Here is a 26,066-nt window from a genome sequence, read left to right on the forward strand (position 1 = left end):
GACCCGCATGCACGTCGTTGGCGTCTGTTTCACTCGTGAGGAGAGGGAGGCGCAGAGGAGCATGAGGAGGAGGCTGGTGCGGGCATAGGGGCGGCGGTTGACGCGGGGAAGGAGCGGCGCGGGCAGAGAGGCCGCGGCTGGCGCGGGGAGAGGGAGCGGCGGCCGGCGCGGGGGGATGGAGGGGTGGCGGTACGGGGGAGAGGGAGGAACGGCGGCACGGGGGAGAGGGAGGGTGGCCAGAGGAACAAGATAAGGTGAGTGAGGATGACGTGTGGGTCCCGCAGCTGACATGTAGGATCCGTTGCTAACGGTGTTAAAATGGTATCCATCCTATACCTCACAACACCTCCAACTAAATAAAAGACTGGAACGAACCCATCCCTTTCATCAAATACGAGATGGGTTGCCACTTGATCCAAAACAAATATAAGAGTAGCTCAATATCACACCGTTTTCCAATTACTTGATGCATAGATGCTTTCTTACCTTCCACCATAAAAAAGTCTAGATGCACATTATCATCTCATATTGTGAAGACATACATAATGACTTTCACTTCTTGTTTCAGCTAAGATAGCAAGAAATAACTCTTAGCTTATTAATTCATCTCTAATCACATAGCAGCTTCAGTTACGCTAATCAGACTAGTCCAACAATAAAACCCATCTTGATCTCCCACACCACCATCCTTCCAAGTTACAAGCCCAGCTGGTCCCTTGTTTTTTTTGTTTTTTTGAAAATACCAGCTGGTCCCTTGTGCGCGTACCAATTTCGTGATCGCGTTCGTCCTTGTTGTGCTTCCCCTCTAGAACCCGCCGCTTACATAAGTGGAGGGGGCGCCCACCCGGCGGCACCCCACGGGCGCAGCCGCTGCCAGACAGCCAGAGCCAAAACCCCGCACCACCTCCTCTGCTCCGCCGTGCTCCGGCACTCTATTCCCATCGCACCATTCCCCTCCCACTTTCCATCTCCTCCACGAAACCCACTCGCTCTTCGAGCAAAATCCTCTCACGCTCACGTCCCCCGCCGTTGCTCTCTGGCTAGCTAGCGCCCATCTCCAGCTCCGCGGGTGTCGGCTCGCCACCAACCTTGGACAACTTATTGTTCCTCCCCTCCATTTGCTCCAGCGAAGCCCTCCGCAGCAGGCTCTCGCTCAGCGCAATGGCAGGCGGCAATGCCGGTGCCGCCGCCGCCGCCGCCGCTCGCCTCGTCTTCTCCTTCATGGGCTTGCTCGTGCCGCTGCTGGTCGCCGGCGACGACCCCTACCGGTTCTTCACGTGGACGGTGACCTACGGCGACATCTACCCGCTCGGCGTCAAGCAGCAGGTGCGCTAGCTAGTTACATTCTGCCTGGTGTTTTTCCTGTCTTCGTCGGTCGATCCGGGCTCGCTGCTGAAACAAAGGAGATTGCTGAAGGCAGCGGTGGGTGATGGGATTTTGTAACTGCAGGGGATCCTGATCAACAACCAGTTCCCGGGGCCGCAGATCGAGGCGGTCACCAACGACAACCTCATCATCAACGTCTTCAACAAGCTCAACGAGCCGTTCCTCCTCTCCTGGTACTGCCCCGTGACCCTCTCCCTGATCCAGCCATTACTTTCACTGCATCTTCCCCTTGTCCGCTTACGCTGCTCGTTCGAGGTCGCTGTTAATTCATCTCGAACTAGGACTGTAGTAGTAGTATTCATCAGTCCGGTACGGCATTTAACATTTTAACTACTTTCTGCTCTGATTCCAACAAATGAGTGGGCATTTTCAGTATTTTTGTTGTGACGTTACTGAATGCACAATGCGGTCACAAATCACACCCACACCAGCTTTAGTGCTGAAACTGCTCGAGTGCAGTGCTTATTAGTTCCTGTGAGTGAGTGAGTGAGTGAGAGTGAGCTGGTCAGTGTACCTACCGCTCCAATTTAAAACGGGGGTTAATTAACCAGCCTTATTAAACGGACAAAACCACGTCGCCTACCGAAATACATGTGATGTCGGCGGTTCAGGTCGACGCTTCGTGACAACTCACGGCATCATTGGGCGATTAGGATAGGGTATTAGTGCTAGACATGCTCTCTCATGGGTCGTGGCTGTGACTGTGATCCTCTGCCTGTCCTGGGGGGCTGGACCAGGGGGCCAACAAAGCAGCAGCTGCTCACTGACGACCTGCGTGCCCGACTCGTGCGCCAACCCAAGCATGTTTTTTGCGTCGCCGAGAATATGCGCCGCTGGGTTCAGACTTCAGAGCGTCACTGTAGCGGAGTCAAATGAATGGGACATGTCTGTCAGTGAAACCATATATCCTGCAGCAAAATTTGGTTTGGTTGGCCACATTCGATTCGCCTGTACTTTTAGCCACACGGAACAGAGCGGCTGCAACAAAAAAAATCCATGCACGCAGCGCTGCAGGCATGCGGACGAGGCGTTCAGATCGGATCTAGCCATCTAGGCCCAATCTCTTCCTCTCTGTGTTCTTCCCCCTGTCCTGGAGTATTCCTGTGGCTGTGCAAATTATCTCCCGCCATTTTTTGGGGGTCCTGGGTCCTTAGCCGAGAGGGAAAAGCTGGCAACAAGTACGCCGGCCACATCTCGTGATCTCCGGCCGTGGCCCGTGCCCAGGCGTCGGCGGCGCGGCGCTGGCCATGTGCGCCGCTTCTCTCTCTCTCTCTCGTGCGGCGCGTGCACGCGTGGGAGCCAGCCGAGCCGAGCCGAGTCAGGCCATGCCGTCGACGTGCCGCCTGCATCCGCGGAAAGTTATGACGCCCCCTCACGGGCCCTACTGTTGATCAATCGTCACCTGCTCTGTGCTCACATACAACAAAAAAAGAAAAAGGCAGCGGCTCGGGGATTACCATTTATTCGTCCAGTAAAAACAAGACAGTCTCTGCAATGAGCACAGTGAAAATGCACACTTTACCTTGTCGGGCACGGGCAGTGTCGTCGGTGGACCGGCCGGTATCGACCAGCAGCAGGTCATCAGCCGCGGCGCGGCACGGGCCGGTGTCCAGAGCCCGGTCGAGCTGGGGCTGGACCTGGCTGGGCGCCATAATGTCGTATCGTTGGGGTTTATTATGGGAGGGGAGTGCGACGCGTGCAAGTTGCGACACGTTATCTGGAGTACGTATACGAGTATAATGCAGCGCACTACTACTGCATGTGGACAGTCGACGCGCGACGGCGACACGACGGATCTGTAGCTGGAGGCGACGAAACAGATCGGTAGCTCCGTGCCGGGCGGCTCGCGTGCGCCCTGGCGTGCAGGCGATGGCGAGATGCCAGCTGAACCGATCGGCCCCGCGCTGGGTTGCCGCCGCGGCTGGTACGGTGGCGGAGACAACGGGAGCGGGTACTATACGTTGGACTGTTGGAGTCATGGAGTGGTTGCAGTTGCACGTAGTAGCAGTACAGGACTACAGGTACAGCGTCCTTGCCTTGCTGCTGGGCCTAGCAACCTAGTAGCAGGTACTACGGAAATGCGGAGCGCCTGCCCTACCCTCACCGGGAGTTCATCTTTCAACTCGCACGGGAAGTTTCCAAATGTCCAATTTCACCTTTCAGCTGGCCCGGTTTAATGAACGGGGCCAATGGAAACATTTCCTGTGAAAAATCTGTGATAAACCTGATCTTTTTGTTTTCATTTTCCCTAGCGGACAACGGTAAAAAAAAAAATACAGTGCATTTTCCCTAGCGGACGGTCTCGAATTGGTTCCCGTTTTTCTGACGATGAGGCCGGCGCCGATGCAGGAGCGGCCTCCAGCAGCGGCGGAACTCGTTCGAGGACGGCGTGGCCGGGACGACGTGCCCGATCCCACCGGGCGGCAACTTCACGTACATCATGCAGGCCAAGGACCAGATCGGCACCTACTACTACTTCCCCTCGCTCGCCTTCCACAAGGCCGCCGGCGGCTTCGGCGGCATCCGCGTCCTCAGCCGCCCCCAGATCCCCGTCCCCTTCCCGCCGCCCGCCGCCGACTACACCGTCCTCATCGGCGACTGGTACAAGGCCAACCACACCGTACGTGCTCGTCTTCATCAGCTTGGAAATGTTCGTCATCAGGGACAGGGATCGAGCACCTAATGTCCTCTGTTCTGACAGAGAATCTGTTCTTTGGACTGACTGACTGACAGGATCTGAGGTACATGCTTGATAGCGGCAAGGCGCTCGGCTTCCCTGACGGCCTCCTCATCAACGGCCGGAGTTGGAACGGTTACACCTTCACCGTCGAGCCTGGTAAGCCACCTCCATTGATCACTGCATATATCTTCCCGTTCTTCATCAGAACTCTGAATTTTTCTGCCAGAGTTTTAACTGACTGAACACTGAAAGTCTGAAAAAAAAAATCGGTGCATTGCTTTGCAGGCCGGACGTACCGTTTCCGGATCAGCAACGTGGGCCTGGCGACCTCCCTGAACATCCGTTTCCAGGGCCACACCATGAAGCTGGTGGAGGTGGAGGGCTCCCACACCATGCAGACCACCTACTCGTCCCTGGACGTGCACCTCGGCCAGTCCTACTCCGTGCTCCTCACCGCCGACCAGCCCGGCTTCGACTACGCCGTCGTCGTCTCCACGCGCTTCACCACCAAGATCATCTCCACCACCGCCGTCCTCCACTACACCAACTCCGCCGGCAAGGCTCCCGGGCCCCTCCCCGGCGGCCCCACCATCCAGATCGACTGGTCCCTCAACCAGGCCCGCTCCATCAGGTTGGTATCACTGGTTCAGAGTTTTATTCAGACAAGTTCGGAGTTTCAGACTGGTGTTCACCTGGTGCTATGCTATCTGCCCACTCGCAACCAGGTGGAACCTGACGGCGAGCGGGCCGCGGCCCAACCCGCAGGGCTCGTACCACTACGGCCTGGTGCCCGTGACCCGGACCATCAGGCTGGCCAACTCGGCGGCGATCATCAACGGCAAGCAGCGCTACGCGGTGAACAGCGTGTCGTACGTGAGCCCGGACACCCCGCTCAAGGTCGCCGACTACTACAAGATCGGCGGCGTCTTCTCGGTGGGCACCATCGCCGACAGCCCGAGCTACGGCAGCGCCTACCTGCAGACGTCGGTCATGGGGGCCAACTACAGGGACTACGTCGAGGTCGTGTTCGAGAACAACGAGGACGAGGTGCAGTCCTGGCACATCGACGGCTACGCCTTCTGGGTCGTTGGGTATGATGGGACATTGCCTCTACTTTGTTTCTTTCTTTAGAGTTACTGATCGTTTCTACTCTCACGAGATGAGAATGACTGGATGTGGATTTGTGTGTAGAATGGATGGGGGAAAATGGTCGCCGGCGAGCAGGCAGGGCTACAACTTGAGGGACGGCGTTTCCCGGTACACTGTTCAGGTACGATGCTCTGCTCTCTTCTGAATACATACATGATACATCTCACTCTTGAAGCAGAAACTGTGTTTTGCTAAATACAGAATGTCCTTAAGAAATTGGCTGGAAATGATAGTGATAGTAGGAGTTGACGAATGTGATCTAAAATATTGTTTGTTCAAAAATGTGATCTTATATGATTCATTCAAGTCTTTTCCATTATTACAAGTCTGCGGCGCACTATAGAGGCGCATTATTCGGTTCACGCATCCAACTTGCCCATTCAGCCGCCATGCTGGATAAGATCTTTTAGAAACGATGTGGTGATCAATCCCCATCAGGAAAGGCCTAGTGTCATGTTTGGAAGCTGTGGACTCTGCTTTCGCCTGCCTAACAGCTCTGAAGTGGCTATCGCATTTCACTCTCTTGATGACTTCTTCACCATGGAATATGCTACCGTGTTGAACTAGTAATCGTGTGGGATGGCTTTGGCTGAGTGCTTTGAAAATGACTGGTCTGCATTTTTCTAAGAAAAGTTACACACATCTAGATACTCTTAATGCTGTAATGTCAAACTAAAATGTAAATTCACGCTGGTACTTTGACACATTCTGAAGTGGATCACAATTAACAAACTCACATCAATTCTTTCTTTTCTTTGTTTTGCGTAATGATGATAATTTGATGCTGTGCATCTCCATCAGGTTTACCCAAGATCATGGACGGCGATCTACATGCCCCTGGACAACGTGGGCATGTGGAACGTCCGGTCGGAGAACTGGGCCAGGCAGTACCTCGGCCAGCAGTTCTACCTCCGCGTCTGGACACCGTCGACGTCGTTCCGCGACGAGTACCCCATCCCCAAGAACGCGCTCCTCTGCGGCCGGGCCGCCGGCCGCCGGACCAGGCCGCTGTGACCCGCGCCGCCGCCGGCGGCGGCGGGCCAGGGCTTGTCATGAGAGGATGACATGCATACACATTGGCCTGGAGAAAGTAGGAACAGAAAATTTGTTTACTCTGAAGATTAATGGCTCGAAGAAGAGTGAGACCTGAATGGAGGTCTCAAACGTTGCCGGAAGCATATGGCAGTTATAGTCAGATTAGACCGTGTGATACCACTGTTAGTGTTGAATTGTGTCTGCATTTTGCCTGATTGATTCCTCAATTGTCTTTAGTGATGGGTTACATGGGTACACTACAGACAATATATTGTGTGGCATGCATGTTGCTACGCTGATCAATTCTTAATAAAGTATCATATGCTTTGGATCATGTCGATGACTTCAATGGCATGGCAGCATGTTCTCTCTGTTGTCACATGCATACCGAAAGAGATGGAATCTTTTATTTTTTTTAACAAATTCTGGAGGAATTTTGAAAATTACCAGCGCGATGTGTCTGCTTCCGAAATTTACATTGGCTGAGACTTTGGCTGCACAAATCGTACGTGGTGAAATCTTTCAAAATTTCCCTTAAAACTTGGTCGTGTCGACTGTATCTAACACCACATGGTTTTGCCGTTACGTCATACCAGTGCTTGACAAAGAGGAAAGGTGTACGAGATGGTCACGTGGGAAGGGGAAGAGGTCCCAATTGGAGTCTTGAGGAGTGAAGAAAGCTTCTACGTACTCACGTGACGAGGAATTTACATGAGTGAAGAAATGTTCAAATGATGATGTGGTATTGCGGTCGGCAAATGATGCAGTGATTGCAACAACTCCTTTTTTTTATTTGCAACAACACATTGGGATAACATCACAACACCAATTTGGGTGGAGCTAGCTTTTGTTCGGCCAGAAGAAATCAAGATGAATCTTGAAAAGATAAATGATGTACCCCACACAAGAACATATAAAACAAGCTCAGATAGTGCCATTTTCTTGCAAAAAACATAGAGCCAATTTTACTAAAGACAATCGGCATATCCTTTTCAGATACAATTTTATAGCCATCCGATGAAAGCCAACCTATCCTTTTCATAGTATCGTACGATAATCACGATGCATCTACGACGTCTTCATGCTCCCAGGAACTTCCCTTGTGCCGAGACATATCGCCATCAATAGATGGTGACCACTTCAAATATATCTTGCAGGAAAGCATCAACCAAAACCTATCCCTATATATACATCCAATCTCACTCAAACCAAATCAAGCAACACACAGCACAAAAACAGCTCAAAACCCCAATCCATGATGATGCTACCCCATCCCGGCCCAGCCATCCGACGGCCGGAACCGACGGGATCGAACGGTCCCCTGAATTTCGCCCAAAAATTCCACCCCTGCCACTACCAAATCCCGTTTTTTAAAATCAAAATCGAAGGCTCCCTTCCCCATGCTCCGGCTCCCCTTCCTGCGAATGCGTCCTCCTGCGCTGCCCCGGGTCACTGCCAGGTAGGCCCCACCATGCAGCAGCCGCCTCCACCGGCCCCCGCCGCCGCGTCCACCTCGTCGGCACCGGCGCCGCAGTCGCTGGTGTCCCGCGCGCGCACCGCGATCCACTCCGCCGCCGCACGCGTGCTCACCGACATCAAGGCCGACCTCCGAGGTATGCTACCCATGCCGTCGCGCGGTCCCTCCGTCTCGCTGTTTGCTTCCCTGGTCCGAATCTGATGAGCTCCCGGCGGGGGATCGGTTGTGGTGGGGCGCAGATGCGGACGGATCCGGCGGGCGCAGCAGGGCGCCGTCGCCGAGGACGTCCCTGGATCGGGAGGTCGACTTGGGTGCCACGGGGCGGGAGCTGGACGTGAAGCCGCCGTCGCCGCGTGATGAGGTATAGTTCCTGCTATCCGATTGGCCGCTGCTTCGCGTGTGGAGTTGTCAGTCCGGTGCTTGCGCTGTGATGGTGGCCGGTGATTCGTGGTGACTGACGAGATGGTGAGTTCGTTGTGTCAGTGGTGGTGAATTGATCGACTTGAGGTCAAAATGTTACTGCTCCAGGAAATTGAGCTGTTGGTAGTGTGCGTGTGGCTCTGTTCTGGACTTCTGGTATCGGTGCGCAGCAGAATTGTGAGATTCTGAATTGGGCAGCTCTTGGGGTCAGAAAAGTTCAGACCTTTTGGTTGGGCTTTGCTTATTTATTTGTTTGGCTTTGTCAGCACTCCATGGCATGGATAAAAATTCTATTGATGCACACTGTAGAGCTTCTTATGATCATTTTTGTGTGACCAGCTGGGTCTGGGTTTGTTAAGCACAGTTGAATGGAGCATTCATTTCTGGTGAATTGGACTGGATATTGTTTGAATTTGTGGGAGTAGTCAGGGACAAATATGCATGGTTCTGTTATTAGTGTGAAAACCTTCATTAAGGAACACAAAAGGCCTCTTTGCTGGATGCTTTCATTTTCTAATTTCTGATATTTCTTTTTGTAAATGCAAATTACCTAGTTAATCAGCTGCATCTTTACGCATGCTACTAATAAAGCTATAGTGCTTCCAGGTCCTAGAACTAAGCCCCTCAGGGAATGTGGATTCCTCAAGTATAGCAACTGAGTCAATTTCTTCAGCAAAGCTACCTACCGTTCCTCCAACTTCAACAGTTAAACAACTGGTAGCTGCCATTGAGTAAGTTTTTGTTGCTTAGCATAGTTATGGTATCCAACATTTCAGTTCGCCCACCCATCAGAAATAAGTAGTCAGTGCTACAAAGCTCCATAATTTCATGTTTTGCTCGTTCTATGAACTTGCTATTTATGTTAATGGCTTCAGTTAGGCTATTTGAATGTTGTACATGGGAAATGTATAAACCATGTCGTGCTCTTGTAGACATGGGAAAAATTTCAAGTCAATGAGTCATATGAGAGCTACTGGAGACCAATTTCTGAAAGACAAGGGAGGCTTGAGCTTGTCTGTTGTTAAATCACTTGTTCGGCGCGACAAGGAAGAAAGATCTAGTTCTGAATTTTTTGGTGATGATGAAACTCAATCTCTGATGTACTCCTTGTTCAAATTAGGTATGCTTTCACTCAATATGCTGAGGATGTTAGTTTGCATTGTCACCTTAAAGTTTGATGCATAATTATCTTTTCAGAGGAACAATTTCCACTCGATGGAAGTCAATGTAACCCTGAATTGATTCATTCAAGATCTCTGTCCAAGGATCTGCATGGTGCACCACCTGGAAGTTTTATTCATCATTTAGCAGTGGTTATTGGCAGCATTAGTTCTGTGCACAAGATGGCGTTTTTCTGGCAATCAGTTGTTCTTGAGGTGAGTATTATGTAGATAAATCGCCACTCTTAAGTTAGGAAACTACCTCGTAATTAGTAGTGTGTCTTGGCAGTACCATTCAGAAACACTGCATTGTAATTGATGTTTCTTGGCAATACCAAACTAGACATGAGGAATTTACTACGACACATAATTAATTTTCATCCCAAGAGAATAAAGTGAGCAATCAATAAAATTTAAACGCAGTTATCTTTTTGTTCTACATGCAGCTGAGGAAACTATGGTCCGATTGGCAACCTGTGCCTCGAATGCCACTAGATGCTCCTCCAGACTTGAATTCTTGTTTACTACATCAGGAGATGCAAGTCATAAATTGCTGCATTGCCAGGAAAAAGCGAAGAAAAGCAGCTAAGGAGTCACTGGATTCCTTGCTAAAGCAGGCAAATATCGATAACTCAGAACCCAGGTTTTCGAATGGGAAGTCTCCTGACAGTGAGGTGTGTGCAAGAGATAGTACTGGTGATTATGTTCTTCGACTTGGTGCTGATCGGGCATCTGAGAACTTAACATTGCTGGAGACTGGTGAGCTTATCTATGCCCCAACACTCCAGGTAAGATGCTGCGTCGCTTTTCCAGATCTGAAATTCATCTTTTGTAGTACTTCCTTTCATTATTTCTGAATTTGACATAATCTATCTTCAGGAAGGCCCCATCATGACAGCAGAGCTTATAAAAGAAACAGAGGAGCTTGTATTACGAACAGGGAGGTATGTCAATCTTTCTTATTTACCACTGTATTTCTGGAATGCCACTAGTTAAATCTAAGGCAGTAGTTCAATACTGATCCATGTAATACATTTCAGTTTTTATTGGGGTGTCATTGGCAACTGCTTCCTTTTGCAAATCTGATCCTTGTGCAGTCATCCTATATCTTCATTTCTGTCACTAAGTAATAAAACAATGTTTGTGATGCTTTTTATTATTTCTCAGTCTTGGTGCTGGATGCTCTCAACTTCTATCAGACATGCAGGCTTTCAAGGCAAGTTTAAAAATGTTCTTTTCAGAGAATACAAGGATGTTAATCTAAACTTACTAAACAAGAAAATACTTTTTCATAACAGGCAGCAAATCCTGGCTGTGTCCTGGAAGACTTTGTTAGATGGCACTCTCCACCTGATTGGTCCGAAGATTGTGCTGCAAACAGTACCACAGTAGGGGAAGGCTCATCTAGACGTGGCCGATTAAGTGATAGAATGCAAACAAAAGGTGATAACTGATAACTCTCTCTGTCTGTCTCTTCTGCATGCCAACTTATAAGCTTAAGTATTTTCATTTGATGTGGTCTGGTTTTATCTAGAAGGAAACTTGTGGAAGGAATTGTGGGAGACTGCAAAACCCATACCTGCTGTTGAACAAACTCCTATATATGATGAAGATTTAGCTGTGTGAGTAGAAAATTTATTGACGATTCATTGTGTTGAATCTTGACATCAGTCATAAATTATAATGAAATAATATAACCTTTTCAGGGAGAGCATCTTTGATGCGTTGGAAGTTATTGAGCCATCAAAACTGTTTGAGCAGCTACTTGCAGTCACTGTAAGTTCAATGCCTGCCCCCTTTTTTCTTATCTCATTTTTTTAGCTACCTTTCAAGTTCTGATCTTATTATCTTTCGACAATGCTAATGCCTTGCTGATTACTATTTGTGAATTCCAGCTTTCTGTATGCTTTGTGGCAGCAGAATTGGTTCTAACAGCAGATAGCAACCTGTCAAAATTATTCTACGACTGTAAGGACTACATAATTGGCATTTACCAAGATGACATGTCAAAAGACAAGCTAGATGAGATCTGCAAGGTATTCTATTTTTATTTATTCATCCAGAAATTGTAATGCTGCAGTTGTAGTGTAGTATGAACACACTAGTGACATGCCAGGTGTACGAGACGATGGAAGCCATAGTAACCCACCCTGAAGAAGCTCTCCAGATCATGGAGCAACCTGACGAAAAGTCTATTGAAAATAAAAATCGCTTCAAACTGAAGCTCAACTTTATGACCAAAGATCGCCCGCCACTCTGGAAGCGCACATCAAAGGATGAGAAGAAGATGTCTCCAAAGGATGACAAGAGTACATCAGAGGAAAAGAACACGAAGATATTCTCTAACCTTTTTGACAAGAAGGTCAACATATTCTCTAAGAAGAATGCAAAATCATTGGAGGTGCCGGTGGCACCACCTTCAACTTCGCAGGGGCCATTTGATGAGAGTGAGTGGACGATTTTGTAGCTGAAATTCCTGTCAGTCCTTTGTACAACTTGTAGAGAGAGGTGTCTCAAAGATGTCTGTGATAAGCTTAAGCTGTAAATACTTATCCAATTCATTGAACATTTTGAAATAAGATGAAAAGATGAAGATTTTGATGTGATCTAAGCGTCTAGAGTCCCCGGTCAGCTTTGCACATGCTGCTCTGCTCTTTTGAATTGTTTACATGTCAATCCTAGATTTTGGTGTAAAGTTTAGGTAAACAAAATTAGATGATGGTGCTTAAAATAATTGTCAACTACTGTCACAATTACTTTACAGGGCCATGGAAATATCTCCAAATGGTCTCAAATCTTCATTTTTATTATAAAAGGAGATATTCACGGAGAAACATGATACTTACAAATAGAAATGGAAGACGAAGCTACAGAATAAAAGGTTGACGAAGCTACAAAATAATACAAATAGCTGCCCGTCATCGCATCGGGCATTAAAAAAAATATCCACACATAGAGCTTAGAAGCTCAGACAGACAAAGGAAACAAACATGGGACACTGATATGTGGAGTAGATATCTGAAAGCAAATATGTAACCATTTCACTGAGAAAAATATGAATTCATATACCGGCGAACAAACAGCCCATCAACATATACTGTCCATATGCTTGCTTATTTCTTTCCTACACTTTTGTCAGCGACTCCCACGCGCGCAGTTTTCGAGCTGCTCGAACCTTCGCCTTCGACGACTTTCGTACCGCCGCAGTTCATATGCCCGCTGCCGTTGACAGAACCACCCTTCATATCGCCTGTCATGGTTCCATTTGGACACTTAACCTGGTCGACGGCGACAAGGGCTCTGCCAGCCGCAGCCGCTGGAGGCGCGACGGAGCACAGCTGCACGACGACGATGCCGACCAGAGCAAGGAGCAGGACGGTGTTCCTGGCCATGGCTGCCATATCACAAACTAGTCAAGCTATCTATGCCAAGCTGCAGGTAAATGTGTGCAGAGCTGTGCTACTCGAACTCGAAATGTGTGGTGTTTGAGCTGATGGTGCTTACGATGGTGTCAAGGGCAGCTATATATAAGCTGATCAGGCTCTCAAGTGCGGTGATAAGTTAAGTGTGAGGGTTTATTGAAATGGATCATGCGAAACATGGATGCATTGTCAAAAGTCAGAATGTCGTCGCCTCATCCATCGGCTTGGCAACAGCTGGAAATATGTAGTTCGCTTTAGGTTTTTTGCCAACTACACTGGCTTGCAAGTTGATCAGGTATTTGTCTTTCAATGATAGATCATGCTGTTGCCAACCACATGATGTCTATTTTAAATTAATTTGAATTTCTCTGTTGGAATGTGGTTACAAATTGTTCTCCTGAAATTAGCTTTCCCGGATAGTGGAGGTTATGTTAAAATGTGAAATTCTGGGGTTGTTTCACAAATATATGTTGGGAAATGCCATCAAAGTAGCATGAGTACTTTGTTGTAATCAGGAGGAAAATATTTGATTTAGGACACGGAAATGAGGCAGTGACAGTTAAAACGGTCGATAGAAGTGGACAAATCCTCATGTGTAAAGATGCACATGGAGGTCATTATTGTTTCCTGATCTAAAGAAAAAGGTTTGCTTATCGGTGACCATAGAACATGTCTGTAAATGGATTTCAGAATTTGATTCTACGGTTCATATAAAACTCGTTCGCGTATTATGAACATCATTATATTGTTAACCTCATATGATGTAGTTTACAACTTTGTTTAGCAGCACCCGAACCGCTGGCACCAGAAGAGGCTCTGCTAACTGATGCACGATTGTTACATCTAAATGACTCCTGGAGTTGCGGAATGTGATTACTACATGCTTTGACAATGATTAATGGCTTAGTGCCGTGCATGATCCCTTACTCAACAAGATATTGTTTTGTTCTCCTTTTCTTTTATGGTGAATTCCTTGAGCGTGGACTGACACTGATGCAATATATACTAAAACTCAACGCACAGCTAGGAGAAAGTTTGGATAGGGAATTTATCATCGTACTTCGTACTGGCGTCGAAAACCATCATGGAAGGCCGCAAAAAATTAAATACTCGAGGCTTATTTTCTTTCATGTTTTTTTTTCAGATATAGCAATTGTGATGTGCATTGGTTTACCTTGTTGAGATGAGTGATGGATGATGGTTTCTGGGTTGGGATTGCAAAGAAAAGGAATTGCAATTGCAGAGCTCTTTCTAATCGTTTTTCATTGCAATTCATCCCTTATATTTTAATTAGTGCAAATCATTCTTCATCCCTTATATTTTAATTAGTGCAAATCATTCCTTTAACTAATTAAACTGGTGCACCAATCATCCCACCTTGGCTCACCCACGGTTTAGTTGTCATTTGACATCTGTTTAACCCATGAAACCATCTGACTAATCACTACTTATTAGTCATGTGATATGCATAATAAATATAAAATCCACCCAAATTATTAGTGCACAGGTTTAATTAGTTAGAGGTTTATTTGCGTAACTAAAATAAAAAAGAACGAAAGGCAATCTTCTACAATATTTAGTGATGAAAATATAGTTTTTTCTTCTTATAATATACAATTTATACTTATATAGTATATGTTTAGAGGTGTGCAGCTCTGGCATCTAAACGAGGTTCTGTTAACATCACTTCCTGGAGTTCAAGAACGTGCTCACTACGAGTCTACGACATGCTTCAAGATTGATGGCCTTGCTCGATCAAAGGTGTGCATGGTCCCTTATTTCAACCTGAAGTTTGTGTGGTCCCATTTTTATGATTAATTTTCTTAGCATGGACTAAACACGTACTGAAGCAATATTTATTAGTTTTTAAAAAATCAATGCGCGTTTATGAGAGGTTTAAATGGGTAGCACAACTCAGTTAGATAGGTTTCTTGTGGCGAAATCGTCTAATTGGATCGGATATGGTGGGGTCTCGAATCAGTATAAGTGCTTATATTTTTTTAGATTTCTTTTAGGAATTGACAGCGCTTTTCTTTCGGTGGTAAGCAACGCGCTTGTCAATAACAAAGTACCTAGTCGATCTACCGAAAGTGCTTATAGGAATATGGAGTGCGGGTGAGTGTCTGTTTCTGTAATGTGCATGTTTTTTTCACGATGATGATTAATTAAGTTTATTGTTGAGTAAACCATGAGCTTTCTTTAGCGGAGGAAGGAAGGAATGCAATACGGGCCGGACCAACAAATAAAGGCCAAACAATGGCAAGCAAGGCAAGGCTGGCCAAACTTATTACACATGTACACAATTACACAAACATACACGCGGCAGAGACATCAGGGTGCGTCAACATGGGAGCCCGTGCCGAGTACCCGAGAGTCACCAGAGTCCACTACGATCTCTCCGTCGTTGCTGGTGCACAGGCTGCCGCTCCCCACCCCGCCGGCGTTGCTGCCGTGTATGTCGTTGCCGGCGATGCCGACGTGGCTGGTGTCCAGGTTGATTTTATCGCCGGGGCTGGTGTCCAGGTTGAGTTTACCGCTCGGGACCTTCAGCGGGCAAAAAGGCACGCCGAAGGCCAGCTGCGCGACGACGAGGAGGAGCAGGACGGCGGCGGTGTTCCTGGTGGCCATGGCAGCCGTCGATCAAGCCCAGGGAAGCAGCTGAGGTGATGCCGCTGCTTTACTTTGCTGTGGCGAGGAGGGCTACCTGTTCAGCATATAAATACTGAAGCCGTGAAGCGTGCAGGCGATGGTGCTGAGCGAGCGATCATGCTGGCGCGATAGTCGTCGCAAGGCTTTATTCAAATGAAGGCTTTATTCAAATGATCATCCGAATCGCATGCATATGGCCCTATTATTCTTAAAGAGAAGGCGAGCCAGTACAATGCCCATTTTGTACTATGTTTAGTGATCCACACACAGACGCAGGTACATGTACAAGCTTTGTGAAATGCACCTACTTCTGAGCACGACTACAGCTGTATGTATATCCGATATCTGGAACAAGATCACTCACGAAGTCAGGATATGTTTCTTTTTTCTGAAGAGTAATGGATTTTCGATCTCATTACTAGTGCTGCGCATGAACGCTAGCTAGCTGATTCATCAACTATATAGAGAGTATCTATCCGTGTAGCACGGGCTAACATAATAATTATGGACTCCCTCCATCCCAAATTATAGATCGTTTTGATTTTTAGATTTATAGACTTTGTTGCATTTAGATATATAATCTATATATGTCTAGATACATATATAATAATATTTATGCATCTAGAAAAGTTAAAACGATTGGAACGGAGGGAGTAGTATAAAGCTTATATAAAAATTGGCTTTAGTCCAGTTCTTACATCTGAAAAATAAGCAAGATGTCAGAGGTTTGTTCAGTGAATAAGGTTTATATTGATCGCCCGTTGCTCTACCACCATAAATTCCTCACGGTTCCGTAAATCTGTCAAAGCACATTGATCGATTTCTGTAAAAGCATCGATCGGCTTCTCCTTATATCTGTTGCGGGAAATCGATCAAAGCTAAATTTCTTTGAGTGGTGGGCATCTGCTGCCCATCGCCAGCCCTCAAAAACAAAGATGCCCTCAAAAACCTGACGTCCGCTGCCACAGGTTGTTCTCCACCTTTATGACCATTTATAGTAATAAATATAAGCAAAAAGCAATCCATGCATTTATGTTTGACTTTTTTGTACGTCGATCACTCACTCCTTCTGAACACCATTCATCGCAAATCCCCACAACCGCTCACCGAACGCAGGCCATCGTCAATTCGTCATCAATGGGCTCACTCCGTATCCATGCACGTCGCCGCGCAACCTGAAACCTCCTCCTACTCTCGCTCGGCACGGGCCCTTCCATCCGCGTCCAACTATATAAGGCCGTCTCGTCGATGGAGGAGGCATCACTTGGCATCAGAGTTCGAGCTAGTCCCTGGCTCCTGGCTAGCTAGGCAGCATGCTGCGTTTGACAATGCCTAGTGCTAGACGCCACAATGCCCTCTTGCTTCTTCTCCTCCTTGGCATGGTTTCCGAGCTGAGCACTGTTGCTCTCGCCAATTTTGGCGGTCGACGGTTTGGCCGTGGTTGGTTCGACCGTCGCTGCTGGTTTGGCGGCCACCACCGCTTTGGAGGTGGTGGGTTTGGTGCGGGTGGCGGTCTCGGCATTGGTCATGGTGGTGGATTAGGTGGAGGGTTTGGAGGAGGTGGTGGTAGCGGATTGGGTAGACGCCATGGTGGTGGTGTAGGTATCGGCGGTGGGCTTGGAGGAGGCGGTGGTGGTGGATTTGGAGGTGGTGTTGGTGGAGGCCTCGGTGGTGGACATGGCGGAGGATTTGGTGCTGGTGCAGGAAGCGGTGTGGGTGGAGGTCTCGGTGGGGGAGGAGGTTTTGGTGGTGGTGGTGGAGCAGGACTAGGCGGAGGACATGGTGGAGGCTTCGGTGTAGGGGCTGGTGTGGGAGGTGGTGCTGGTGGAGGTCTTGCTGGCGGAGGAGGCTTTGGCGGTGGACATGGAGGTGGCTTCGGTGCAGGGGGTGGTATGGGAGGCGGTGCTGGTGGAGGTCTTGGTGGTGGATATGGAGGTGGCGCTGGAGGAGGCGGCGGTTTCGGAGGTCGCGGTGTTTGAGGGGCAAGCTCTGCATGCATGAAGTGATGTTTCTCGTGGGTTACATGTGATCATGTCAGTCTATCTTTGTTTAGCGCGTGTTTAAATTGAGATTATGTTGTATTAAGTGATGAATTCAGTGTGAACTATATGTTCACACCATATAACTGATTTAGAGACGCACGGCATTATGACGTGCGTAGAAACTGTATTGTACTATGTACTCTAAATTTCTAGTGAAGAATGAAGTGCCTAATTCACTCATTAAACCAGAGCTTAATAGCTACTTGCAAATTGCAAGACTAGTTGTTTTTTTTATCTTATGTCATATTAGTTCAACCCTGTATTTGTTGTACGTGTCAAATATCGAAACCTATCCAAAGGCGTATCTCTCGACCTTTTTCTTTTCCCTTCGCTACAGTAAAGAGCGGACACCACAGGCGAGTTCCTTATCTCCAGATTTGTTTCACTCGCTTCCCCCTCCTCTTCGGTGACCTCGTCGGTGTCGGAGAGGGAGGGGAAGCCGAATCGGGTCGGGGGCTGTATAGTTTTTTAGTCTAGGGTTCTAAATAATTTGTCCCATGGTAGCTCCACCGCATGGTGACTGGGTTTTCTTCGTCATCGGCGGTGTCATCTGCACGGATGGCGGCACGGTGGTGAAGCTTTTTTTCCTCCTGACCGATTCCGGCGAGGTTCTCTTTGTCGCTCAGCCTGTGAGGTTAGTTTCCCTTATGCTCTCATGTCTGTGACAGAGAGGGGGCTGGATTTCCCTTCTATGAGGCTTCTTTTCAGGCTGCTGGTGTGCTTGGCAGCTGCGGATTTCTTTTGGGTCACTGATTTCATCCGTGTTGCCGGACTCTTTCTCTTCCAAGACCAAGACGATGACGGCTGAAGCACGCTAGAGGGGGATGTCTTGCAGCTACAAGCTGGAGGTTTCGTCGGGCGTCTTGCTGGAGCTATTCTCCTAGCCGTCGTGTCTCTTCCCGACTCTTCCCGACTCCGGTGGACCTGGAAGCGGTGCGATGTGCAGGAGCTTTGCGTGAGGATCTAATGACTTCAGTTTAAATTTGATATTTGTTAGGGTCCTATACGTAATTTTACACTTCTGAGGATCCTTACCAAGGACTTGGTTGTAATTTTCAATTCCTCCAGGGTATTGATTGTAAAAGCCTAGCTCTTTTAATATACGGGATCTAGCCCATTCGCAAAAAAAAAATGTATTTGTTGTACGCGATATCCTAGAACATCTAGCTTGCACGGCTAGAGCTAGAGCATGGAATTACGCAATCCTGTAGGCCTGTAGACGTTCTTGCCATTCCGCTTTCCCAGCACTCAAGCTCTTTTTCTACATGTTGTTGGACCTTCTATGTTTCCCCTCGCTCGAGTGTTCGCGCATGAGTTTGAACTGATTTTAAAGGATGGCCATTTAGAAGTGTTTATCAATATTTTATAGAACAGCGCTAGCTAATCAGTAAGCTGATATGACTCGTTAGTTGTTATGTTGCTCCGACAGCTCGAACCCATAGCAAAATACATAGCAAAATTTATATATCTAGAAAAGTCAATACGACCTACATTTTGAAATGGATAGAGTAAATATTTGTCATGAGAAAGCTCTCCTTAGTATGCATTAAGTTACAGCAAATGTCGAACACAACGAAAGCTGCATTACTATTCACATGCATTTTCAAAGGGGAAGTAGATCCATGTAAGTACTCCCTCTATTAAAGTCTTGTTTGACATAGCTCCAACTCCACATTTTTCTGCTCCAACTCCAAACTCCAGTTGGAGCTAGCTCTGAGTGGAGTTAGAGCTGTCTGTTTGCGGTGTTTAGCTAGAAGTGTGTCCCAACTCTAGAAAAGGGAGTTTTAAGGCTGGATTGCCATTCTTATCCTTGCTTGATGGGCCTACATTGTCGGTGTTTAGACCTGACAACCTATAGAGGGGGTACCCGAGGTAGTGTTTTATGCGTGGGGCTCACCGAGATCAGGAACTCGATGGTGAACTCAAACACACAATGTAGACAGGTTTGGACTGCTTATGTTGCATAATACCCCACGTCCTTTGTGTCGGTTGGATTGTATTGATTGAAATTGTTTGGAGGGGATCCCTGCCTCACCTTATATTGTTGGGGGCATGGTTACAAGTCGGTTGTTTACAGGAGTACTGGTCGGATTTGACTAGAGAGTCCTACTCTAATTACTACGGTAGTTTACTAATCCTTGACTAGTTCTTGTCCTCCACATAGACCACGACGTTCTGCACCATAGTCTCCATGTCTGACATATCTCGGTGTACACTTCCGTATTGTAGGACTGTCCAAAACTTCTGGTGGGCCCATAGATGTATGGCTAAAAAGTCCCCAAGTACTTTTTAGTCAAATGTAGCAGTTTCGAGTAGCTTTGTAGGCTTCTCCGACTAGATTGTGGTGCTCTTTGAGTACTCCATCGGATCTCAGCCTTCAAACGCACTCGAATACTGCCATGTGGCTAGAATGTGCTCAAGCCTCATTTAACTTAGTCTTAAATCTTCAACCTTGAATTTTACATGGAAGTGCGATGAAAAATCGCACTCCATATGGAGTAACCCCCGAGCCTTAGGTTGAATCGAAGAATCAAGCTGAGGGTCAATCTTGTAATTTCACATCTCTTTTACCTTTAAACCTAAAATAAAAAAACTTTTTAGCCGATGGGTACGTGGCACACAGCCCCCCGAGCCGAGCCGCGGCCGGGAAAGCCCCGTGTCCGCGTGCTCACACCTGCTGCGCAGCTGCTGCACGAGCTAGTTCGTGCCGCACCCGCTTGCACATGTTGCCGCCGCAGCGCCTACGCATCGCTCACCCGCGACCACTCCGGGCCTGCCCCCCTCCGCTTACACGCGCCGCGCCCGCCCCCCCTTTGCCGTGCACGCACACGCGTGCGTCGTGACACGCAGTAGCACGGTGCCGTTAGCCGCGCCCCGCCGCTAAACCACCGCCTACGTGGTAGCAACGTAGGCGCCACGTGGCGCTGACATGGCCATGTCGGGCCCACCCATGGGGCCCACTGACCCGGTGGGGCCCACCGTTGACCGTTGACCGATCAACGCTGACCATTGACCAGGTCAACGCTGACGTCAGCTTGACACGTGGCATCCTCTCGGGCTGCCATGCGGACCAACCCCGTGCTGACACGTGTCACCCTATAATAAATTTTTTTTTGAAATTAATTAAATAATTAAATAAATCCTTTAATCTTTAAAAATTCATAACCAATTCATTTTAACTCAGAAAAATATGAAGCTAGTTTGGTATTGTTTGGATCTTTTAAATTTGAATTTATTGGAGTTTTTGCCTAGATATAATACCGTTTAATTTACGCTTCGTCGTATCTCATTCTGTTAGACCCGAGCTATGACTAGGAACACCTTGAAGACCTCGACTATGTCGAGGAGGACCGGATCGACTGTGGACAAGGTGTCATGTTACTCCCAATCATTTAGATCCTATGCATGCTTAGTTGCTAGCACTTTACTTAAAGTGCTTGCTTGATGATGATGGATTGCATAGCCAATACTTTAGCCATACCTTGATAATTGTTTATCATGTTTTATTATTTACCTACTTTTGTGGACTAGCTACAGACCCCTAGCTAGTCCACCACTTATTATCCATATACATGTTTTTAAGTTATGGATGGGCATTTGCCATGGATTTTGTGATGGGATTTCTTGAACACTCTCGCGTGTGTTTTTTGTGAGTGTGACTCCTTGATGCGTTCTTGACAGGAGCGAGCCATGGTTGGTACTGAGAAGTGCCTTACCGGGAGAGAGCTTTCTGGACTCTCTCTATACCCCATACCTGTGGCAGGTACCTTGTTTGTTACTAAGGAGCAGGTGGCGTACTTGTACGTAGTAGGTGCTTCGGCACATACTTGTTGGTAGAGTGCTCGCTCTCAGCTGCTTAAGGACTGAGTTAGTTTGCCACTAGTCACAGCAGCTACTTTTCGTACTTACCACTCGCTCACGCCTGGGCGGGTTCGGTCTGAGACTAGTAGTGGATAGTGCTCTGCCTGTAGGCAGGTTGGAGGATTGTGTAAGGAGTTCGAGATGTTGGCATGCTCTGATCAGACTGCACCCCGGTGTGGGTAGGTTTCACAGCTTCGAGATCCTCTCTGGTGATGGCGTGCCCTGCATCTGAGGACGGTTCAAGACTCGAGGAAATAGGAGAGAGCTATCCACTTACTAGGGCTCCAGCTGTTAGGTGGGGTTTGGACGGCTAGCTACCATTCCGGCTCCACCCGTGCAGGTACAGTTGTACAACCTCTACAGAGTGTATAAATCTATAGCTATAGTCCGTGTCCACTGGTGTGGACAGTGCTGTTGACTACCGCTACTTCTGACTAGACTTCTCTTGTGCTTCTACCTTTCCTCCTTTTGAGATAGGCCGGTATTTGCCGTTGACATGTGAGGGAAGGGAGCACTCACATCGCCTAGTGTGTTTGGGTGCTGCACCTTTGGGTGAAGGATCCGGTGTTTTGTGCAGACTTTCTTGATTAAGGTGTTGACCTCAGGATAATGTGCTTTGCTTCCTTGATTTGTTGCTCCTGCTGCTGCATAAACTACCACAACCATACATAGGTTTTTACCCATGAATATAGTATAATTCCCCTGTTTTCTTAGCTTTGCTGTTTTTGGGAGTTGACATAGCCTACCCGCTTCTCGGGTAGATGTTAGCTTTTCAGGGTCGGAGCTCGACTACGACTTCGACAACGACGGTTGGGAGGACTAGGGATCGTGCTTCGCTCGAGTCGCCTGTGAAGATGGAGTTCGCCATAGCTTCTATTTTTGCTATGTAGATGTTTTACCTTTCTTGATTCAGTCCTGATGGACTTGTACCGCATGTGCCGTTGAGATGTACTCGTACTCATGTTACTTATGATGGTATTGTACTTTATTTCTCTCTCTATTCTATATTGTATGGATTTGTACTATCTGAGATAGGGATTCACAGGTTATCAACCTTCCTGGGACTATCACCGAGTTGCATAGGCTTGGATTATCAGAAATGGGAATTCGGGTCCATTTCAGGTGCAGCGCTCTCGACCATCTGCGGCGTAGGATAGGGGCAGACTAGCGGCGCGGGATGGGCGAGGGTGGCACTGCGGGTTTGGCCGATGATGCGGGACAAGGCCGGCACCACACGAGCTCCAGGAGGGGGGTCTTCAGCGCAGCAGGCTCAACCGGTGGTGCAGGATGGAGACGGCGGCAGCGCGAGCTTCAGGTAGGGACGGGGCCAGCCATAGCAGAGCTAGGCGGGGCCGATGCGTGAGGTAGGGCAGGCGGCCTGTTCGAAGGCTGCACGATGTGCTCCGCGGCAGTTGGGCTGGCGGCGGCGCCCTACCGCGATTAGAGCCCCCAGGGTGGAGGATGATGATGAGGTGGGAGCAGTGGCGGATGGTGGAACGGGAATAGGCCAATCGGCACGCAGGATGGTGGCAGCATCGCATGGGATGGCACAGGCTGCAGCATGGACAGGGAAGGTGGGGGTGGCGGCGGGGATGCGCCCTCCTGCCATCGGGGGAGGGTGAATGGCAGCAAGTCGGCGGTGGCGGAATGGGGCAGGGGTCGCGTCAGGAAGGAAACGGAGAATAAAAAGAACAAACCATTTTTTATAATCAGTGGCAGTGGTGGGTAAATTACCCACCAACTTCACGTCTAGGTTCATTCATTAGATTTCTGGAGTTGCAAAAGAGGTGCTCCAAAGAAATGAACTAGAGCTCCAAAAATTCCATGAAGTTGGACTGCTCCACAAATATGTGGAAAAAAGAGCTAGCTTGTCCTAGAACACAGTAGTAGTAAGCAACTGCAGGCACTCTACGACTAAACTGGCCAGACCGTCTTAAATGGGCCGGCATGAGACCCGCGGAATGGCACAGCCTCCCGAATGCTAATCATGCCCATGTTGGCCCAGTATACTAAACGGACCGTGTCTGGCCCAAACGCCCCTCCTAACTTTGTGCCACTCCTGCCAAGCGTGAACCTCGAGTCAGCGGGTGTGTGTGTGGCTGCGGACGAGGACTCAAATGGGTGGGCAAAGGGGTGGAGTGACAAGCTAGCCGACGACAACAATGGACTCCAGCAAGGATTGACGGGCGAATGAGCAGAGCGGTGAGGATGGGGGGACTTTAGGAGCTCAAGCACCGCTGCCAAGGGCCCAAGCTCGATCGCTCCCTTTCGCCGCCGAGCTCAAGCCCTGTCACTGCTTCTACTATGGGAAGGGGGAGAGAGGGAGGTGGCCTGGCATGTGGCATGTCAGGTCCACGTCAATGAACAATCATCATGCTATGCAGAGAATTTAATGTGAGGTATATAGATTTGGACCTCACGACGAATCGGTTAGCAAATTTTGACAACCTAATATGTATTTTAGGAGTTTGAGAATTTGAATGACACTTGATACTAGTTCGAGGAGAGGCGGTGCATTTTACTACTTTTCAAACTTCTCTTCACTCCCCTCTAAATGTCGACCTAAGCCAACTTAGATCCAGCAAAAGAAAAAATCGAATTTTATCCGTACTCGGAGAGTACACGAGATCCTCCCAGAAAAGAGAGCTACTCCAACGCGACTTTTCTTGGCCTCTGCTTGTTTGAGCTCCGCGGTCCGCTCATGCCTCGGCAGCTCGGCGTCGGCGAGCAAGCGTTTATGGCAAAAGTCAACCGGCGTTGACGATCGACGCCGGAGGGGCCGGGCCGACCAGTTCTGCGGCCTGGTTGGCAGATAGGATCGAGCCGTGCGACCGGCCGGCGATGCCCACTCTCTCGGGCACCCATCAACGGCGCGTCCATGGGCAAGGCAAGGCCGAGGCGGATGGGAGCCTTCAATGCGGCAGTAACTGCTCGTATCTGCTAGCTCCTGGCGAGCCCCACGCGGCCATGCTATTGCGCGCGCGGCCAACCCAGAGGTTGCGACGCCACCCTGTTTCCATGCGAGCAGATCGACGAAGCAGCGAGCCCACATTCATGGTGAGTGCAATTTGCGTGGCTTCAGCAACCTTGTTGTCGTGGATGCATGTCGACTTGGTCAGCTCAAGATGGAGATTGGTCGTATCGGCATCAATGCTAGCCGCTGGCCTCCTATCACCGGTGGTAGCCGCGCAAACACATTATGAAATACGCGTCCCAGTTGAACAGCAGCCGCTGAGCAGTAGCTGTGTTCTTGAGGTGGAGTAAGAAGAGGTTTTATAACCATTAAATAATAGCAATTTTGGTACGGTCATTATAAGGATAATAAGCATAGAGGAGAGGGACTTTTCATCACTATGAAAACAGTCACAGTTATAAAATTCTAAACCTTAGTAACTATGTCATGAAATTGTACATTGAGATTGGCCTAAGACTAAGCATGCTTAATGCCGTACTACAGTAGCTGTGTAAAGACCGAGTAGGCTTAATGCATTCCCAGTTTCTCAGTGTCAGACTGTCAGTGGGGGATGGTTCTCTATGGCACATCGGTGTCGATATATGACAGTAACAAGCCTGTCTAAGGCCATGGAAAACTCGTCAGAGGATCTGTGCCCTGTGGTGATTATTACCCGGCTTTGGAAGGCTAATCTTTCATGCCTTGATAGCTGCAGGTAGTCTCAGACTCTGAGCCTGTTCGGCTGGACTTATAAGCCAGCTGAAAAGCTGAAACAGCTGATTTGTTGTTAGAAAAAAATATTGTTCAGTGGCTGATAAGCCGGTTATAAAAACGAACAGCCTATCTCATCACCATTACCACTGTACTCTCCACTTAACATGAGAACCCCTACTCTGTTTCAACTCTACGAAGCCACTGCTCGTACTGATGAAAATTAATGGAGAAGATGTCATGGAACAGCATTTCCGTCAAAGGATAAGAGCGGTAGGCCAGCATGCATGCAAACACTTAATGCTCTCCCTACCTCTCACCTGTCCGAAACGCGGCAACTCACGGGCAAGTTGATGATCGTCAACACTGTCGACACAGCACTAGACTACACTGAGTTCATTGCCTTACACTCTTCTGCGCTCCCTCACTCCCTATATAAGCATACGAGCTCCCGACTTTCAAACCAAGCAAGAAGAAAGCAGTCCACCTCAAGAACACAGCTACTGATCAGCGGGGGCTAGCTAGCCAGCCATTGCCGCCATTTCCTGGATGGCGATGGCCGTCCACGTCAGGAAGCCGATCTGCGGTCTCCTCCTCATCGCCTTCCTCTGCTTGTCATGCTCTGTTTCTGCTCACTCTCACTTTGATGACGACTACGGGCCCGGCGGGTACGGCCATGGGCCCAAAGGGTACGGACACGGGCCACGCTTCGGGCGTGGGCCGTTTGGCCGTGACTGCCGCTTCGGACGGTGCCGCGGCGGCGGTGGCGGCTTCGGAGGTGGTGGTGGAGCTGGGGGCGGCCTTGGCGGTGGCGGCGGGCTGGGCGGTGGAGGAGGTGGCGGTCTAGGTGGCGGGGGCGGTGGTGGCCTTGGAGGTGGAGGTGGTGCGGGAGGCGGCTTTGGTGGTGGCGTCGGAGGTGGAGGTGGCGCAGGAGGCGGGCTTGGTGGTGGAGGCGGTGGTGGCTTTGGAGGCGGCGGCGGCGGTGGACTCGGAGGAGGTGGTGGCAAAGGCGGTGGCTTTGGTGCCGGTGGTGGCGTGGGCGGTGGAGCTGGGGGCGGCGGCGGCCTTGGTGGCGGAGGAGGCGGCGGAATGGGTGGCGGTGGAGGTGGTGGGCTGGAGGA

General features: G+C 48.9%; 2 protein-coding genes across 4 annotated transcripts; both read left to right on the forward strand.

The window, feature by feature from the left end:
• Positions 1–841: 841 nt before the first annotated feature.
• Positions 842–6,584, forward strand: LOC101776818 (L-ascorbate oxidase homolog). Its single transcript, XM_004957766.2, has 8 exons — positions 842–1,326; positions 1,450–1,559; positions 3,736–4,006; positions 4,120–4,222; positions 4,352–4,697; positions 4,792–5,157; positions 5,258–5,336; positions 6,017–6,584. The coding sequence occupies exons 1-8, from the start codon at positions 1,162–1,164 to the stop codon at positions 6,227–6,229; spliced, it is 1,653 nt and encodes a 550-aa protein (XP_004957823.1). The 5' UTR covers positions 842–1,161; the 3' UTR covers positions 6,230–6,584.
• Positions 6,585–7,454: 870 nt separating this feature from the next.
• Positions 7,455–11,918, forward strand: LOC101777228 (rab3 GTPase-activating protein catalytic subunit). Of its 3 annotated transcripts, none has more exons than XM_004957767.2 (13): positions 7,455–7,863; positions 7,967–8,088; positions 8,745–8,878; positions 9,080–9,267; positions 9,345–9,523; positions 9,754–10,095; positions 10,187–10,251; positions 10,475–10,523; positions 10,606–10,750; positions 10,842–10,929; positions 11,014–11,083; positions 11,203–11,343; positions 11,424–11,918. In XM_004957767.2, the coding sequence occupies exons 1-13, from the start codon at positions 7,506–7,508 to the stop codon at positions 11,772–11,774; spliced, it is 2,232 nt and encodes a 743-aa protein (XP_004957824.1). In that variant the 5' UTR covers positions 7,455–7,505; the 3' UTR covers positions 11,775–11,918. The 3 variants fall into 3 exon arrangements, with proteins under 3 accessions (XP_004957824.1, XP_004957825.1, XP_004957826.1); XM_004957768.2 differs by having other exon boundaries at positions 10,845–10,929; XM_004957769.2 differs by having other exon boundaries at positions 7,456–7,863; positions 8,754–8,878.
• The last annotated feature ends 14,148 nt before the right edge of the window (positions 11,919–26,066 follow it).

The sequence above is a fragment of the Setaria italica genome, chromosome II (genome assembly GCF_000263155.2).
Source record: "Setaria italica strain Yugu1 chromosome II, Setaria_italica_v2.0, whole genome shotgun sequence".
NCBI lineage: Eukaryota > Viridiplantae > Streptophyta > Magnoliopsida > Poales > Poaceae > Setaria > Setaria italica.